The sequence below is a fragment of the Nerophis ophidion genome, linkage group LG03 (genome assembly GCF_033978795.1).
Source record: "Nerophis ophidion isolate RoL-2023_Sa linkage group LG03, RoL_Noph_v1.0, whole genome shotgun sequence".
NCBI lineage: Eukaryota > Metazoa > Chordata > Actinopteri > Syngnathiformes > Syngnathidae > Nerophis > Nerophis ophidion.
This window is the reverse complement of record NC_084613.1, coordinates 63526850-63540958: the sequence shown is the minus strand read 5'-3', so window position 1 is coordinate 63540958 and position 14109 is coordinate 63526850. Positions and strand designations below refer to the sequence as shown.

Here is a 14109-nt window from a genome sequence, read left to right as displayed (position 1 = left end):
AGAATTATTAAAAATGCCACCAAGAGGGATTACCCCTAATACTTCTCAGACGGAAACGTAAATTATGACAACATGAAAGAAGTAGTTCAAAGCTCTAATAATTACCTTGTAACGGTATTGGACCAAAATTGGATGAACAGATTCCAGACCCAGTTTCGATTAAGTACTATAATGACACCATAGATAGAAATGCCAACTCAATGTTCCTCATGTGAGTGACACAAGAGGAAATAGTTTAAATCGTGAAAAAATGCAAACCCAAGACTTCAATCAATTGTAATGGAATTGATATGGTAATTGTAAAAAAGGTTATAGAAGATATCTCAGGACCATTATAGTAATCTATCTTTTCAAACAGGCAAATTCCCAAACAAAATGAAAATAGCTAAAGTTTTACGGATTTATTACACTGGAGATAAACACCAATTTACAAATTACGGACCTGTTTCTTTATAATTCCACAATTTTTTTAAATCCATTAAAAACTGTTAAATAACAAATTGGACAATTTAAAACTTTAAAAAAATTAATACTCACTGATAACCACTATGGATTTAGAGCTACTATTTCAACATAGATAGTTTTTATTGAAACAGAGGAAATTACCAATGCAATAGATGGTAAACAGTGTTCAAAAGCAGTGTTAACGGATCTAAGTAAAGAATTTGACGCAGTTAATCACAATATTCTAATAAAATAATTACAATGGTACGGCATCAGAACGTTGGTCTTTAACTGTACAATAACCTACTTAACCAACGGAAAGCAATACGTGAAGCTAGGCGAACACACTTCTACAAGGCTAACTATATCCTCTGGCGTACCACAGGGATCAATACTAGGACCAAAATTGTTCAATCCTTATATGAAAGATATTTGTAAATTTACAAAAGACTTAAAGTTAGTGATATTTTCAAACAATACACCAGCGTTTTGTTCAGGAGACAACACACGGAAGCTAATACAAATAATAACAGAAGAAATTACTACATTTAAGAGACGGTTTGACAAAAACAGACTAACATTCAACATCAGTAAAACCAAAATAATGCTTTTCAGTGACAGTAGACGAGACAGTTAAATACAAATAGACATTGAACGAGTAAATTAAATAACATTTTCTTGGTGTAATGATTGAGGATAAAATGAACTGGAAATCTCATATAAAATATGCACCTTAATTGATTTTGGTCAATTCATATTTTAATCAAAGTAGTTAAAAACATTTGGCTTTGTTAATGAATAAACTGAGGTGTCTGTTGAATATAATATAATAGAAAGAATAGAGTAGAATGTAGATTTATTGTCACATTCTCCAGTGGAAAACTGAAAGTTGTTTTTGACGCGGCTTCATCACAAATTAATAACTCATTCGATACAGCAACAGGTGTGAAGGTTGAAAAGTCGTATTATCCAAGACACACATAAACATATTTTTTATATAATACATCTTGACAGTTGTTTCTCATACTTTATGTCAAAACATTCACAAACTAGCATTATTACACCTATTTCTCCAGCTGGAAAATCCGAAAACCAATTTATGATGATCACAAATGGTGTGATTGTAATATTGGATTTTTCATTAAAAACACATTAGTAAAATGAGAGAAAATAATGTCTTCCTAGAATGTAAATGACACTCTATTTAAATAACCCACATCAATATAATTATATAATTAGTCCCACTGTGGTGGGATTCACAGTAGCAGCTGGTAAGTTTTTTCAAGTCTAAGCACAAGATAAATGCATTGTGTTATACCAGTGTGTGTTAGTGTTTGTTCTAGCATTAAGTCAAATAGTGTTTTTGTTGTTAATCAGACACGTTTGGTTTGTGTGAAGTTTTGGAATAAGAACAGAATTACCTATTGAACTCAAAGTTATGCTGAGTTAAATGTTTTGAGCTTGTGTAATATATGGAAACTTTGGAGAAGAGAATCATGACAAGTTGGTTTCTTTGGTGACAACTTCTGAGTTTTTGGTATTTTACTGCCAGATGTCGAGAGAAATGGGAGTGTGGGTTTTCTTGATTTATATTTTTTGTCATGTCTTTGTGATCATGTTCTGTTTAGTTATGTTCTGTTTTGTTTTTGACTCCATTAGTTCCTGTTTTTGGGCACCCTGGTTTGTTTTTGTTTCCATGACTACCAATCAGTTCACCTGTTCTCACGACTCACGCACCTGATTCACTTGGACTCATGCACCTCTTGTCAATCACCACGTCACCATTTATGCCCTCAGTTGCCAGGCAGTCAGCCTGGCGACATCACCCTCTATTACCTTTTTCTCACCCTCGACACAACCTCATTACCCATGCCGATGATCCCTGTTCCTTTCTCGTTCCAAGTAAGTTTTTCGTTATTCATGCCATTGTGCAAGTTTTTGTTTTATGACCATAGTTTTGCCGTAGTGCAAGTTTTGTTTTCATAGCCAAGTTTGTTTTCCGCCTTGTGCGCACCTTTTGTTTGTTCATTTTTATAGTATAATTAAAGGATGTCTTTACCTTCACGCCGTGTCCGCTCCAATCGCTTTGCAGCAGAGGAAAACAATCCACACCATAGTCCACGCCATGACATTTTTGGGGTTTTAAAATGCTATATGGCATTTGTGATTGTTTTTTTTTACTATGTTTGACAGATTCTGCGTTAGGGCTAAGTGATATGGGAAAATAAATCATCATGATTATTTTTGATGGCTGAGTGGCCGTGCCAGCAACTTGAGGGTTCCTGGTTCCATTCCAGCTCCCGCTATCCCAGTCACGGCCATCCATCCGCTGACACAATTTTATGAATGTAAATTAATGTTTGGTGGTGGGCAGCTATAGCTACAAATGTGTGAATGTGGAGTGAATGCATTATGGATTCTCAGTTCTCTGTGACGTGCCCTGAGTGTCGAGAAAAGTGCTATATAAATATATGCATCCATCCATTTTTCTACCACTTATCCCTCTCAGGGTCGCTGGACCCTACCCCAGCAAGGCCAACACAGATAGACAATATTTGCACTCACAAAGTACCCAGAGAGACCCCACGCAGTTACAGGGAGAACATGCAAACTCCACACAGAAAGATCCTGAGCCCGGGGATCAAACTAAATACCTTTTTATTGTGAGGCACCAGCAGTATCCCCTTTTTACCACCGTGCTGCCCTGTATAAATCTAATCCATTATTATTTCATTTTCATATGATACAATCTCGAATAATATCACAATGTTTTTTTTTTTTTTATCCTGCCAGTTTTAAAGTGTCTGTACTAAAAAACATAAAAAACAGGGATTAGTTAAACGTTTTATTAACATACTGATTAAAGAACAAAGCTAATTAAATTAGATTAAAGAAAGAAAAAGCACACCTACACCATGAGTATCCAATAAGCAAATAAGTCATACAATAGACTGAAATGATCCAGTTTAAGAAACTGTTCGGGTTAGAAAGTTTAAAACCATAGTAAAAACGGGTTAGTCACAATTGACCTAAATATTTATTTACAATAACTTTAATCTTTATTATTTATGGATGTAATTGTGTTTCAAATTAGTAACAGGAAGTGAACAAATGTGTGAAGTAAAAGTGGTAGGATTAAATAAGAACTGGTTCGTCCTGTTCTTTTAGTTTTCCGACATTTAATGAAACAGGAAATATGTGACAATCACGTTATGATTGTATGCATACTTCAAATAATAGCAATAATCATAAAGGCTTTGCATTTCAAGTAAAAGAAAGTACACATGGATTCATCAGTTACTATTTCAATACCGAGATCTAACTATAGCATTAGAAGCTGAAATTATCATGAACTTACCAATGAAGATGTTTAGGGCAGCATTATTAGTTTGCATGAGCAGTAGTTTCTCTGTTTCTCAACACAGCTTTTGGACGACAAGTAGTCGTCATATTTGCATAAGAACGTGACACGTAGAAATCGCTTGGGAACTGTTCGGCTCTGTATTTTGGAGTTAGTTTTGTAATTTGACGTGGCAAGCACACAAGATGGCCCGAGAATGATGCAAGGCTACTGGCTAGAGTGCTGGCTTGAGTCCATCCGCAATTCTGTTGGCACATAAAAACATAGGGCCCCTAGATAATTGTTTTAATGCCCTTAGCTGCGCATTTAGCTCTAAGTTTGGTCATTCAGTTATCATCTATGATTCTGTTTACCTCCGTTTACCTTGCAAACAGAAATGGGGCAGTAAAAGATCGACCCAAATTGGCTGTTGTTAGGCTAATATATGCTCACAGCTGATCACTGTGATCGAAGGGGAATTTATCACAATCATCTATCACGATCATATAATCGCCCAGCCCTAGTCTGGGTTTCGAAACTATACACCTCACTACAGAAATTTGTAGTTGAAAACAAACAAAAGGTTAGGTAATTATCCTGTAACTGAGAAATCCTTGTTTCAACCACTACCTAGAGACTGTGAACAGAGGTAGGGATTGGTATTTGACCCTAAGCCTGGATGGGGTTTTGATATAAAACCTGCAGTTCTTATTTATACATAAACAATTGGCAACATAGGCATAGATAAACACACATGCTCCTCTGCTTACTGAGCTGTTTTAATAATTCAGATGACATACTTACTGCTTGCCTGGCAGCGCGTTCAATTTATGAGCTCAGTCAACAGTCATACACGATCACACTCATAAACATCATGTAGTGTTCGCTACGCTTAGCAGTTTGACATCCAAGAGGGAAGCCACTGAGATTCCAATCCCTCGGGATTTGATTTGTGTGACACCTGTACAACTTGTTTATTCGACTTACAGTTGATACACTGCAAAAAGTCTGTGTTCAAAAACAACAAAAAAAAATCCAAAATGAGGGGTATTTTATTTGAACTAAGCAAAATTATCTGCCAATAGAACAAGAAAATTTGGCTTGTCAGGACTTTCCAAAACAAGTATAATTAGTTAACCTCAATGAACCCAAAAATACCTTAAAATAAGTATATTCTCACTAAAAAACAACTGTACTACCATACGAGTATGTATTTTCTATTGTTTCATTGAAAATAAAACAGCAAAGTACATTTGGCTGTCACCTGTTTTCATTCATCCATCCATCCATTTTTCTGGCGCTTGTCCCTTTCGGGGTCGCTGGAGCCTATCTCAGCTGCATTTGGGCGGAAGGTGTATGAGACACAATTGCATCTAAGTCAAAAACATTTTCTTTCATGCTTGAAATAAGAAATTATTACTTTAAAAAAGTAGTTTTATACTTGTGAGTGTTGATGACACAGCTTTGCAACACCTGACATTCTAGTTTCAAGCATGTTTTACTCAATATAGGTCATAAAATCTCAGCAACAAGCTGTAATATCTTACTGAGATACAAATGTTCGTAATTTTGGACCAAAACCCTTAAAACAAGTAAAACACTCTAACATAAAATCTGCTTTGTGAAAAGGATTATCTTATCAGAGAGAAAATAAGCAAATATCACCCTTATTAGAGATATTTCATCTTACTTAGATTTCAGTTTTTGCAGTGTAGGTCAACTTCATTTGTGTGGGTTAGGATTACTTCACATCCTACATCCGGTGTTGGGTAAACACATTGGGTCGTGGCATTTTTTCTGGAATGACGCACTTCATTTGACAATATTCAAGCAACTTGGTTAATCAGGTGATTTAACTTCTTATGACCCAGTGTCCTCTGCAGTGGACATTTGTGTTTTGCATAACAGGGCATTTTTAAATGTACAAGGAAAGAGACTAAAAACATACGAACTCGAGGTGGGGGAAACAATTGATTTTTAAATGCATCGCAATTCGGCAGTGCTGGCCAAAGCCTCCATGGGGCCCTAAGCAAAAATTTATTTTGGGGCCTTCTATTTCTGCCGATAATATTGATTGTTGATCATTCACACACCTACTATAAACTCATTGCGGCTCTGGCAGTGTTGTTTACATTATCCTATTGTCAGCCTGACATGTCTTTACAAATGACATGTCATGAATAAAGATATGGGGGTGGCCCAGTTAAGAACATAAATAATACCAATGAATGAACCAATGATGTCCAGAGTGCTACATATGGTTCCCAATCTTAAAATTTAGAAAACTGCTAAAGAGTGGCCTGGGGTTGAACAGTCCACGTGACAAAGCTTTGTATTTACAGTAAAAGTGTCATCTTGTCTCATCAGTCTTATACATATTAGTCTTTAATTACTAGTTTATATTTTTAGTTAATCGTTCATATTTAATGTTTACTTTGTACAAAGGGAGCACAATCTACTGAAGTTAAATTCCATGTGTGTTAAACATAACTGGACAATAAAGCTGATTCTGATTCACTTTATTATTTTTGGTAACAAAAACCTGAAACAGCATTGTGCAAAAAGAATTTGAAGTGCAAGAAAAACAATAAAGTGCAACATTAAAATCACTTAAATATATATAAAAATGAACACATTCAATTGTACAAAAACCAACATAATTAGCTTAAATATCAAGCAAATACTTAAATAATATTAATGAACGGAGTTACCAGAAACAAGGTAACATAACGGTTTATAAACAGATATTAACTTACCACTGTAGTAAATTGTGTTTGTGTACAATAATATATCTTTGATCATTTAGAAATCATCAGTCAGACTCATACATGCAAAAAATAAAAAATACGAATTTTTTGTTAATTGCTTTTGGGGGCCCTCTGGTGGCCGCGGGGCCCTAAGCAAGCGCTTAGTTCGCTTATGCCTTGGGCTCTGCAATTCGGACATGGGCAATTGTAAAATGGATAAGTAAATGTCACTAATTGATTATTTATTTATTGTAAATAAGGTAATGCAGACAGTTCTAAAATATGGCTGACCGCAGCTAACCACCTCACCAAGTGATCTGACCAACTCCTTTATTTTAGGGCACTTATGTTCCAGTTTTGCACAAATTTGTGTTATTTATAAAATGTAACGGGAATTGATTAAAATGTTTCTTATTACAAATGCACTGTTTTTAAAAGTTGAAAGTGACGAAAGTGTATTAAGTGAAACAAAAATAAATGTAAAACTGCATCAGTATAAAATAATCAATGTTTAATAGAATCGTAGCTACTGAATCTTTACCAAATATTCCCACCTCTAATACGAATGCTGTTTTTAGGAGGATATGGAAAAACCCTAAATGGCCCAAATATGTCACACATGTTGACAACCTTGTAACAGTAGTGGAATTCATTGGATTCTCGTTCAATGGCATTCGCCATCACATCAATTTTATATATTTTGCTGTCCCAATTTTATTGGGCATCTGTTTACATTTATTATAGTCAATCTCTTGTAGTAGACAAAGACTGGTTGATTACATTTATTTAGCTTAAGCCTAAGTTAGTCGACCTTCCTGTTTTTGCCTGATAAATCCCTTTTTGTGTCCTTCTTTCCTGGTGTCTCGCAGTCTTTTCCCGGATTTTGCCCTCCATGAAGAGAAATCCTTATACCGGTACCGCTGCTATTACAGTAATATGGTCCGTTTGACACCAGCCTTGGCAAAACTTGCTGATGACAGCAGCGTGGTGAGTTGAATGATACCTTAGTCAATTAATTCAAGAATGTGAAAGCGAAGGTTGTACATGAAGACGATAGAGAAGGCATATATGTAAAAAAAAAAGTGTAAATAGCTTGACAAACATGACATTTATTACACTGCAAAAAACATCTGACAAATTATAAAATAAAAAGACTAGGTTTTTGGAAAAACATACTAAAAACTAGTGAACTTATTTGTCCTTGCAGCTGGTTAATTTTACTTAATAAAACCTCCTAAATTGAAATTTCTCTGTCTGGAAATTAGCAGAACTTCTAATGTCCATCCATCCATCATCTTCCGCTTATCCGAGGTCGGGTCGCGGGGGCAACAGCCTAAGCAGGGAAACCCAGACTTCCTTCTCCCCAGCCACTTCGTCTAGCTCTTCCCAGGCCAGCCGGGAGACATAGTCTTCCCAACGTGTCCTGGGTCTTCCCCGTGGCCTCCTACCGGTTGGACGTGCCCTAAACACCTCCCTAGGGAGGCGTTCGGGTGGCATCCTGACCAGATGCCCGAACCACCTCATCTGGCTCCTCTCGATGTGGAGGAGCAGCGGCTTTACTTTGAGTCCCTCCCGGATGGCAGAGCTTCTCACCCTATCTCTAAGGGAGAGCCCCAGCCACACGGCGGAGGAGACTCATTTCGGCCGCTTGTACCCGTGATCTTATCCTTTCGGTCATGACCCAAAGCTCATGACCATAGGTGAGGATGGGAACGTAGATCGACCGGTAAATTGAGAGCTTTGCCTTCCGGCTCAGCTCCTTCTTCACCACAACGGATCTGGAAATTAGCAGAACTTCTAATGTAAAAATAATAATTTTATTCTAAAAACAAGCATTATTCAAGTTGAAATTCTTAAATCAAGCATCCCTGGGATGTTGCAGACTCTTCAAGCAAGATTTTCCATCCATCCATTTTCTACCGCTTATTCCCTTTCGGGGTCGCGGGGGGCGCTGGTGCCTATCTCAGCTACAATCGGGCGGAAGGCGGGGTACACCCTGGACAATTCGCTACCTCATCGCAGGGCCAACACAGATAGACAGACAACATTCACACTCACATTCACAATCTAGGGCCAATTTAGTGCAGATTTTCAATGTCGGTAAAACCAACATACCTTATTTGAATAGTTATTTTCTTAATTTTAACAGTTTTAAACAAAAATAGACAAACTATAATTATTCATGATAAAGTTAAGATTAGAATGTGAAGTTGATAAGAATACAAATGCTTTGAAACTAGGGACATTTCTAGAAATAAAATGTTGAATCTTAGCAAGTGGCGAATCATTTGCAATTTACAGTGTCTTACACACTTTGTCATGCTTTCTGTAGAATCGAGGAAGAAATTTGAGCCAGTTTGACAAACGTCAAACCATTAGTGCCAAATTAGTGTTTTAGCCCTTTGACACACTTGTGAATTAGGACTATATAAATAAACATTGATTGATTGATTGATTGATGGTTTTAGTATGGGGTAATGGACCGACTGATTGTGGCGGTCTGCTCCCTGTATGATCAGTGTCAGAGCTTGGTCCGCATTGCCGGCAGTAAGTCGGACCCGTTTCAAGTGAGGGTTGGACTCTGCAAGGGCTGTGCTGTTTTGCCGATTCTGTTAACAACTTTTATGGATATCATTTCTAGGTGCAGTCAGGGCTTTGAGGGGATCCGGTTTGGTGGCTGCAAGATTAGGTCTCTGCTCTTTGTGGATTATGTGGTCTTGCTGGCTTCATCTGGCCAGGATCCCTGTCACTGGATCAGTTTCGCAGCCGAGTGTGAAGCGACTGGAATGACAATCAGGACTTGCAAGTCCGAGGGCAATCTTCGGGTTGGGAACGAGATCCTGCTCTAGGTGGAGTTCAAGTACCTCGGAATTTTGTTCATTGGTTCGGCATCTGCAGTGACGCTGACCCTGTATCAATCCACGACGAATCGATACAGGGTACATAGCCAGAAGGCAAAGCTCTCAATTTACCTGTCGATCTAAGTTCCTATCCTCACCTATAGTCACGTTATGACACCCTTGAATGCACCTTTTAATCCGGTGCGCATTTGTTTTAACGTAGACCTGAATAGACCAACTAATTGGCAGTGTGCCCTACACCAGTGTTTTTCAACCTTTTTTGAGCCGAGGCACATCTTTTGCGTTAAAAAAATGCAGAGGCACACCACCAGCAGAAATCATAAAAAAAATAAAACTCAGTTGACAGTATAAAGTCGTCACAATTGTTGGATATGACTTAAAACCATAACCAACCATGCATCACTATCATCACCTGTCACATCATGCAGTGACTTATTTTGAGTTTGTTGCTGTTTTCCTGTCGTGTTTTAGTTCTTGTCTTGAGCTCCTACTTTGGTGTCTTTTTCTCTTTTTTTTGGTATTTTCCTGTAGCAGTTTAATGTCTTCCTTTGAGTGATATTTCCCGTATCTACTTTGTTTTAGCAATCAAGAATTTTTCTGTTGTTTTTGTCCTTCTTTGTGGGGACATTGTTGACGGCGTCTTTGCTCCACAGTAAGTCTTTGCTGTCGTCCAGCAGTCTGTTTTAGTTCACTTTGTAGCCAGTTCAGTTTTAGTTTCGTTCTGCATAGCCTTCTCTAAGCTTCAATTCCTTTTCTTAGGGGCACTCACCAGACACCTTTTTACCTGCACACTGCCCACCGGTGTTTCCGACATTTACAAAGCAATTAGCTAGTGGCGGCCACCTACTGATATGGAAGAGTATTACACGGTTACTCTGCCCAGCTCTAGACAGCACCGACACTCAACAACAACACAAAATTTGCAGACTATAATTACTGGTTTGCAAAAAATATTAGGTGAATTTAGATCGGTGGTTCTTAACCTTTTTGGAGGTGCCAAACCACACCTATTTCAAATGCTCATTCACCGAACCCTTCTTTAGTGAAAAATAAATAAATAAATAAATATTAAAATTCAAGGCAAAGTTATATGTTTTTTTTTTTACTGCTGCACAAAATGAACCTTGCATGAACATACACTTGTTCAAAGAACAAAACCAACACAGTGCATGAACTCACAACAAATTACACACCTGCAAATCAGTGTGACTTCTGCTGTGGCTTTACCTTGGCAAGTGCCACTCTCATGTCATTTTAAATGAAAAATTATAAAATAAAATTATTTATTTATTTTCACAGCAAAGTCTGTTCCTTGTCTTCGTTTTCCACCCAGACATACAATACCAGTACACAGCTAAAAAAAAACAATATTTTTTGTTATTGTCATTGTAAGTGGCCCAAAACACTTATATCGGAAAATAATCTCATGGAAGTGACAGCTGTCATTTGATTATAATAATAAAACATTTTTAATTTGTTATTTAGTCAGGTTTGGGATAGGTGTGCTCACATGTGCTCCACTGAATGCTCAAGGAGTTTTTACGTTTGCTCATGCATATGGAAAATTAGAAGCAAAATTGTTTGAGGGTATCCATATTACGCCGATAGGGAGAAGTTTTTATTCACACAATGAGTCGACCCCTAGGGTTCGATCGAACCCAGGTTAAGAACCACTGATTTAGATAATCTTCCATGGCACACCAGACTGTATCTAGTGTGCCGCGGCACAGTGGTTGAAAAATACTGCCCTACACTATGAAAAATGTGGTATTTGGTAATTGATTTAATAGCAATTTGTGATGAAACTCTGTTTTATTTTACCGATTACCTGGGAAATGTTCCATATTCTGAAATAAAAATGTTGACAGGTATTTGATATGGACATAACTCAGCTGTTTGCCAGTCAATCCCAGGGCACATATAAATAAATAACTACAAAGTTAAACAGAACAATTTTCTCCTAATATGAATCAGGTGGTTAGGCGTGAGTCGCCCACAACAATTAACAACATCTTTTTGAATCTTTGCTGGGTAATTGAGCTTAGTTCAACACTATTCTTTTACTGTAACTCAGGGGTGTCAATCTCAAATACAGAGTGGGCCAAAATTTTAAACGGAACAAAGCCGTGGGCCTAGGTTGAACAAATTAACCTTTTAATAGGAACCCAAACAAGTTTTGCATTAAATATTGAACAAGCTAAGCTTATATAACTTTAGTGACATGCAAAATCCAGTATCAAATAATAATAATAATAATTGAAAAAATATCAATGGCATATCAAACAAAATATAAATAAAACTGTTATGCCTTTTTTTCTATTTGCAATCTACTGAGGTAAATATCAACAGGGTAATAATAACTTTGAAAATAAAATAACAATAATGAATGAACCAAACATTCAAGCCTTGAAGTAGCAAGAGAAAATGCATGAATCAAACGTTAATTATTGGTCAGTTTGCTGGAAGTTTCCCGGAAGAGTTAGTGCTGCAAGGGCTTCTGGGTATTTGTTCTGTTGTGTTACGGTGCGGATGTTCACCCGAAATGTGTTTGTCATTCTTGTTTGGTGTGGGTTCAGAGTGTGGCGCATATTTGTAACAGTGCTAAAGTTGTTTATATGGCCACCCTCAGTGTGACCTGTATGGCTGTTGACCAAGTATGCATTGCATTCACTTGTGCGTGTGTGTGTGTGTGTGTAAAAGCCACAAATATTATGTGACACGCTGTTAGTATGGAGGAAAAGCGGACGTGACGACAGGTTGTAGAGAACGCTAAAGGCAGTGCCTTAAATGCACGCCCCCAATATGGTTGTCCAGGTGGAAATCGGTAGAAATTCGGGAGAGTGGTTGCCCCGGGAGATTTTTGGGAGGGCTACTGAACTTCGGGAGTCTACCGGGAAAATTAGGAGGGTTGGCAAGTATGAGAATTAGCGGTGAATGCGGTGTTACAGCGGCACTGACGCTGTATAACACCGGTGGGCCAGCTCTAATGCTAAATTGATATTGCCTCAAGGGCCAAATTAAATTACACTTCTGGCCAGATTTGGCCCGCGGGCCAGAGTTTGAGACCCTTGCTGTAACTCATTAACTCTTCCATATAATGTTATGCACCATCAGTGTTTTTACATTCTAACTGTGGATTTAGCTCCAAAAAGTTCAACTAGTGAATAAACGCCCTAGGCCATGAGACAGCACATTCTGGTGCACATAGTCTGTGTTCCTAAAAATATTCTTTGCCCACACAAGCTCAGTATTTATGGATTATCTGTATTTTTTTGTCAATTGAATTTATTCCCTAACGGCGTGGGCAGTGACAATGTAAATGATTCACTGGGTGGATGAAATAACAGTTAAAAAAACATTACATATTTGTGCAAAAAGATTAGATACTTATGCTTAACATTCACCGAAAAGATGTAGCATATGGTAGAAAGAACTACTTGTGGAATTGGCAAATCTGGACAGGTATAAATGTTGCGTCCTTGCAAAAGCCAATTAAAAAGAGGCTGTTCTGTAATCATTACTGTACAGGTGGAAAAATGACTCATTAAATGTCACAGTAAAGTGTTTGTGCATTCATGCATGTGTTCAAACTACAGTATGATGGATGATGATATTCTCGTGGCATTTTTAGCAAGCATAAATCCCCCCTCTGTGGCGTGAGTGTACACTACACATGCTTTTAAAAGCTGGTACTGCTCAAGCAGACTTCCTGCGGCTAGGCAACTTGGAAACATGTGCTGCCTAGTGTTATATAAGATCCCAGATGTTAAATAATTGAACATTGTTTTTTCGTCGACAGAATAGCACCTTTGATGTCAGAATCCCTTTGTCATCAGAAAAAGGAAAAAATAATAGTATCCTTCAGCGTTTTGCCCTGTTTTTAACCTGTAAAATGCTTAAAGGGGAACATTATCACCAGACCTATGTAAGCGGCAATATATACCTTGATGGTGCAGAAAAAGGACCATGTATATTTTTAACCGATTTTGGAACTCTAAATGGGTGAATTTTGGCGAATTAAACGCCTTTCTGTTTATCGTTCTGGAGGCGATGACGTCAGAATGTGACGTCGCCGAGGTAATCTAGCCGCCGTTTTCATTTTCAACACATTGTTATTTTCCGTTTTTTTGACTATTTTTTGGAACATTGGAGACATCATGACTCGTCGGTGTGTTGTCGGAGGGTGTAACAACACTAACAGGGAGGGATTCAAGTTGCACCACTGGCAAGAAATCTGCCGCCAGACCCCCATTGAATTTGCCAGAGTGTCTCCACATTTTACCGGCGATGACAGACATGGCACAGAGATCTATGGATAACCTGCAGATGCATTTGCAACGATAAAGTCAACAAAATCACAAAGGTGAGTTTTGTTGATGTTGACTTATGTGCTAATCAGACATATTTTGTCGCGGCGTGACTGCCAGCTAATCGATGCTAACATGCTATGCTAATCGACGCTAACATGCTATTTACCGGCGGTGCTAAAGCAGACATGGCACAGAGATGTATGGATAACCTGCAGATGCATTTGCAACGATAAAGTCAACAAAATCACAAAGGTGAGTTTTGTTGATATTGACTGCCAGCTAATCGATGCTAAGATGCTACGCTAATCGATGCTAACATGCTATTTACCGGCGGTGCTAAAGCAGACATGGCACAGAGATGTATGGATAACCTGCAAATGCATTTGCAACTATATTATGTTTCCTTT

General features: G+C 37.8%; 1 protein-coding gene across 2 annotated transcripts in view; it reads left to right on the top strand.

The window, feature by feature from the left end:
* lrfn5a (leucine rich repeat and fibronectin type III domain containing 5a) overlaps positions 1-14109 on the top strand; it is a 304518-nt gene that overhangs the window by 71006 nt on the left and 219403 nt on the right. Inside the window, exon 2 of one of the 2 annotated variants that reach the window (XM_061895866.1) lies at positions 7401-7518. The exons of the other annotated variant lie outside the window; for it this stretch is intronic. Within the exon in view, the coding sequence (XP_061751850.1) occupies positions 7505-7518 (14 nt within the window). The 5' untranslated portion in view covers positions 7401-7504. The remainder of the gene's footprint in view (positions 1-7400; positions 7519-14109) is intronic. 2 annotated transcript variants of the gene reach the window in all.